This window comes from Penaeus chinensis, chromosome 37 (genome assembly GCF_019202785.1).
Source record: "Penaeus chinensis breed Huanghai No. 1 chromosome 37, ASM1920278v2, whole genome shotgun sequence".
NCBI lineage: Eukaryota > Metazoa > Arthropoda > Malacostraca > Decapoda > Penaeidae > Penaeus > Penaeus chinensis.
In genome coordinates this window covers 33,113,700-33,118,699 of record NC_061855.1, presented here as the reverse complement: position 1 = coordinate 33,118,699, position 5,000 = coordinate 33,113,700, and the positions used below count along the sequence as shown (strand labels likewise).

Below are 5,000 nucleotides of genomic sequence, written 5' to 3'. Positions count from 1 at the left end.
AACTTTACTATTTTTGAATTAAGGGTAAGATGAAATTAGTAGATCAGGTAAAAGGGAAGGTAAAGCAGCATTCTAAAACTAGCACCCTCAACACCTGTCAACCTAATGTTAGACCATGATGAGGTAAACTGCATTTTGCAATCTTCCCATTTTTCATTCCCTATTTTGTTAATTAAATTTTTCACATTACTTAATTTTCTTCCCACAGGCGAACATATAAAATTCCTCCCAAAGAACATTTTCGTCTCTTTATAAGAGCCAATGCCATCCGACAACGGTCGAGCTGTTACACCCCTTGGAACGTGACAGACGAACTTGTAAAACAGTACAACATCCAGGGTAAGTTGGCCTCCATATTCACGCAGCCTAGAATGGGTGCTGTCACCAAGAAGAGAAAGTTGGAAGGCCAGGGTGAAGAGAAGGTGAAAAAGCCAAAGTCAGAGAAAACAGAGGAAACAGTGAAAAAGCCTAAGCCCAAGACAGACAAGGAGGCAACTAAAAAAGTGAAGCGTGACCCTGATGCACCCAAACGTAAGCCTGGCCCTAAGCCAGGGTCAAAGCGGACTCCTAAGGTGTCACCCAAGGTGTCGCCCAAAGCAGAAAGCCCTGTGAAAACTCCCCCCAAATTACAAACCCAAGTAAAATTGGAGTCAAGTGACAGTGATGACAATGTGTCCCTTGCGGTGCTTGCAAGTCGTTCACCAAAGATGAAAAACGGTAACTCAGAATCTCCGAAATCCAGTACACCTCCAGAACAAAAGACGCCCCCAGGCATTGTGCCCTTGGTCAAGAGTGAGAAGAGAGAAGTACCAGAAGAAGGCAAGGAAAATTCCAAGAAGATGAAGCAAGCGACCCTCTTTGACATGAAGACGCCTAAGAAAGTGGGTGCCAAATCCCCAGGTTCCAAAGCAACCCCAAGAAGATCGCCTCAAAAGAGAGTAAGTGTGCGTGCGTTTCAACCTACAACTTGGCAGGATTTTGTAGCTTTGGCATTGATATATATATCAAAAGAATGTTCTGTCTTTTCCTTTCCTCCTCTTTGTTTTTCTTCCTCTTTTGAACAAGACATGAATATTTATCATAAGCTCTTTTTAATGTGGTTCTCTGTCACTTTTAGGAAATAACAGCAGAATCGGTTATGCGCTTACCTCTTATGAAGAAAATGGTGAATGACTACAAACATTTCAAAGGAGTGCAAGGGGGAGGCCGCAAACTGGTCTACACCATGGATCAGGTTCTGAAGAAACTCTCCATCCAGCAAGTAGAGGTATGTCTATGCTTAGTATTTACATTTCATCCCTTAAAATGGCAGATCCTCTAGCTTATCTGTCCTTTCCCTCAACTGCAGAAAGAGACCAGAGTTTTTCAAGTTTTACATAGGTAACTGTTGTATTTTCATATTGTCAAATTACTACAAATAGTGGGGATAAGATATGAAATACACTATAAAATGCCAGAATTGCTACTTCATGCACGAAACTTTCCATTCACAAGTATGAAGAGGGTTATAACTATAAGATAAGAGGAGGGCCTATCACAAGAAACAGGACTTGGGAGTAAATATTAGATATAGTAGCAGGCACTCAATACATCCCATTGACAATAAGAAGCAAAATGGCTGCCAGAAAAGAACAAGCTATGATGATAATGATTTTTTTTCTTTTTTTTCTACTTGAAATATATTTATTATACTTTAGAATAACTTGAAATTGATGAAAACTATGCTCACTTATTAATGTTACTTTAATAAACCTAATCATTGGTGTTTGTTTAACAGGTAATCCCTGATGAGGCTATAAGAAATGATCTGATGAAGAGACATGAGCGCATTATTGAAAAACGCATTTTAACCAAGATGGCGCCGGAGGAGAGAGAAGAATATCTAAAGCAAAAGGTAATCTTTTTTTTTTTTTCTTTCTTTCTTTCTTTTCTTTTCTTTTCCCCCCTTTTTTTTCTTTTTTCTTTTTCTTTTTTCCTATTTTCTTCTTCATATTATTCCCCTGGATGCAAGTGCTTTGCTGACTGCACAAGGACCAAAATCCAAACATTTGGCTTACTTGAGTGAACATTCATTTGTGGCGACAAAGCTCCATGCCTCCCCTTTGCAATGCTACTTTCTGTTTTTGTGTAAAGGCATTTTCTAGCTTCTTTGCCATTTTCCCGTGTCTGTATTTGTCATTTGATGTGCTGTACTTTGTTGGTAATAGACTTTTTTCTTGCTCTGACTCCATATTGCCTTTCTAGGTCCTCCATGGCTCAGTGCAATAATGTTAAGAATAAGTAACATTTTGTTATTTGTGTTATTTTTAAAATTTTGTAAACGATCATGAACATGGAAATGGTGTCCTCCCTGGAGCTGGCACTCTTCCAGTCATGGCTCTTTATGGGACATTCCTCACTTGTTTATTAATGGAAAGAATGCAAGAGCTTCTTCCTATATATTCTAATCATGCTCCAAGAGCTTTGTGCACTCGGAGCAAGTCCTGCCCAACACCCCGGCTTTCAGACAAAATTCTCGTGATGGCTTTTTCCCGTCACCCAGCCCTCAGCCTCTCTTTTCCGTAATAGTATGCTGATGTTGCCCGACCCTCAGGCCTCTTTCTTTCTTTTTCTTTTCTTTTCTTTTCTCTTCTTTTCTTTTCCTTTTCTTTTTTCTTTTTCTTTTTCTTTTTCTTTTTCTTTTTCTTTTCTTTAAGGGTTAAGTATTATTACACCTTTATGGCGTTAATGAGATGTTATGGGGTACTATGTTGTTTTTATTACCATGTTTTCAGTTGGAATTTTGTGTATTAAAAAATATTTAATATAATTTTGTTAAAGCTCTTGTTGCCCTTTAATTATGATAAAGAAAGTTTCTATTGTATTTAAGTTTCATCATGTTTCTACTTCCTTTTTTCCACCTCATCAATTTTTATAAATGTATTACTTACAAGTAAAGTGCAAAGAAATTACATAAATTTCAACAAATCAAGAGAAAAGCCGATTGTGCGACATGAACAGCACACATGGGTTTGAACTTTGATGTTGTGAATTCTTTCTTTCTTCTCTTTATTCATAATACTTTGGTGCATCTTAGGGCTGTTTTCTATATATTAAAAAATGTAATAATTCTCCCAGGCCAGGGAAGTGGCTGAGAAGCGTATCCAGACCAAGCGCGAGTTGAAGCGCAAGATTGAGGACAAGATTCTCTCTGACACCAAACCGCTTCCTCAGCCAAAGCTCGTCTCCACCCCAGAGGTCAGTTTCTGAATCTCAAAACTACTCTTTAGATTTGTGTCTCTATATAGAATATGAGTGAAGATAGAGAGAGGAACTTGAAATTATGATTGCATTTGATATGTTCTTCTGTACTATGAATACTATAAATAATTTTTTCATGTTTTTTCTCTTCCAAAACAGGAAATTCCAAACTCACTCTTTGGAGATGTGGCTATGATTGTAGAGTTTATCGACTGCTATAGGGAAATACTTGTACCTGAGAAGAAGATGAGTATTACGTGTAACAAGCTCCTACAAGCGCTTTCTGCAGGAACGAAGGGTTACAAGATTATTGCTGAAGTCATAAGCCTTCTGCTGCATGTAATTCTTGATGATGAGAGATTTGGCGAGAGAAAGGTATGTCCTACTCATCAGCATGTTTATTAATTTGGATAATGTTGATTCAGTAATAGTGTTACACTTGCTACATGTACTAAGGTATCGTTTTGAGTGAAAATTATTTAGTTGTTTTGTTCTTTGTCCTCTTTTTCTCCTTGTGTATCATACATTGTCTTTTCATTTTCAGGAACTAGGTGTTAAGATCAAGGACCTGACCATTCATTACCAAACAGCCATAGAGCTTGCACGACTCTGCCTTCGTAAAAAGGAGACCTCAGATGCCGTCAGTCAGCACTCTGACGATGACATGGGAGAGGAGCAGAATGAGCTGGTAAATTTCCATTTGGTGTTTTCTGCAGAGTTCACGTACAGTTTTGGAGGCTGTTGCATGTTATGTACAAGAAGTACAAGAAATTTTTGAATCATTAACTTTGAAAGTTGTTGGCATTATTTATTAACCCAATGAGTGCAGGTAGCAAGACTACAGTGTCATGTCCACTGTAATAAAAGATTGTCTTTGCACATAGATGGCTCTGCAAGTGCCTAGTCACCAAGAAGTAAGCTATTAGTCTTACGTATCTCATCTCTTTATCCTTTTCCTTCATTTTTTTAACGTTTCACTGCTTTTATTTTATTGTCTTAGATGTTATTAATATTTTAATAATAGTTTAATGATTATAATATCAATATAAATGGTAACAGCGTCAGTATTAATAGTATTAGAAAGAAAAACACATTTTCCCGCCAATCAAGGTATGGGGAAATCAGGATCGATCATTAGGACCAACTGATAGACTCCTTGCTGTTCAACTCACTAAAATCTAAAGGGGGCAGTAAATAAACCCACTACATATTAACCCAAAGGATTAATAAGTATTTTTTAAATCACTTCCGTTTTATGAATATTTAACAAATACTAAATTCAAGTAATTGGATCAAATATATCAGATAAGTGGTCCATATTCATAAAAGGCCTTAAGTTTGATACTCTGAAGAGTTCAAAATGGCAGACAATCAACAAGGGTTTTTAGAAATATCACATGACCCTGCTGTTGTGGCACCAAGCATCATTTTCACTGATCAGTCAGTCTTAAAAATATGACAATGTAAAGTATATCTTAACCGAAGTCTTTGGTAGGACAGGTGTGAAGGGGTTTTAACATTTAAGTTGTATTCGATACTGCACTGGTAGAGCACCTTGAGCAGTATTTCATTTAAAATTCAGCATATAAGAGTAAATTAGATAGAATGTAACTCTTGTTCCTTTTTGATGTGTGTGTCTATACCCAAGTATATTTATGTTTTTGTTTGCTTGTTTGTTTTATACATACACTTGTGAGTATAAATAATACAAGAATATAGTTTTGTCTGGTTCCTTTTTTGGTGTGTGTGTGTGTGTGTGT

General features: G+C 37.0%; 1 protein-coding gene across 4 annotated transcripts in view; it reads left to right on the top strand.

The window, feature by feature from the left end:
• Window positions 1-5,000, top strand: part of LOC125045246 (tyrosine-protein kinase BAZ1B-like) — a 29,867-nt gene that overhangs the window by 8,869 nt on the left and 15,998 nt on the right. For all 4 annotated transcript variants that reach the window (XM_047642433.1, XM_047642431.1, XM_047642432.1 and 1 more), the window contains exons 5-10: window positions 209-938; window positions 1,118-1,267; window positions 1,778-1,894; window positions 3,118-3,237; window positions 3,400-3,615; window positions 3,785-3,928. In XM_047642433.1, the coding sequence (XP_047498389.1) occupies window positions 209-938; window positions 1,118-1,267; window positions 1,778-1,894; window positions 3,118-3,237; window positions 3,400-3,615; window positions 3,785-3,928 (1,477 nt within the window). The remainder of the gene's footprint in view (window positions 1-208; window positions 939-1,117; window positions 1,268-1,777; window positions 1,895-3,117; window positions 3,238-3,399; window positions 3,616-3,784; window positions 3,929-5,000) is intronic.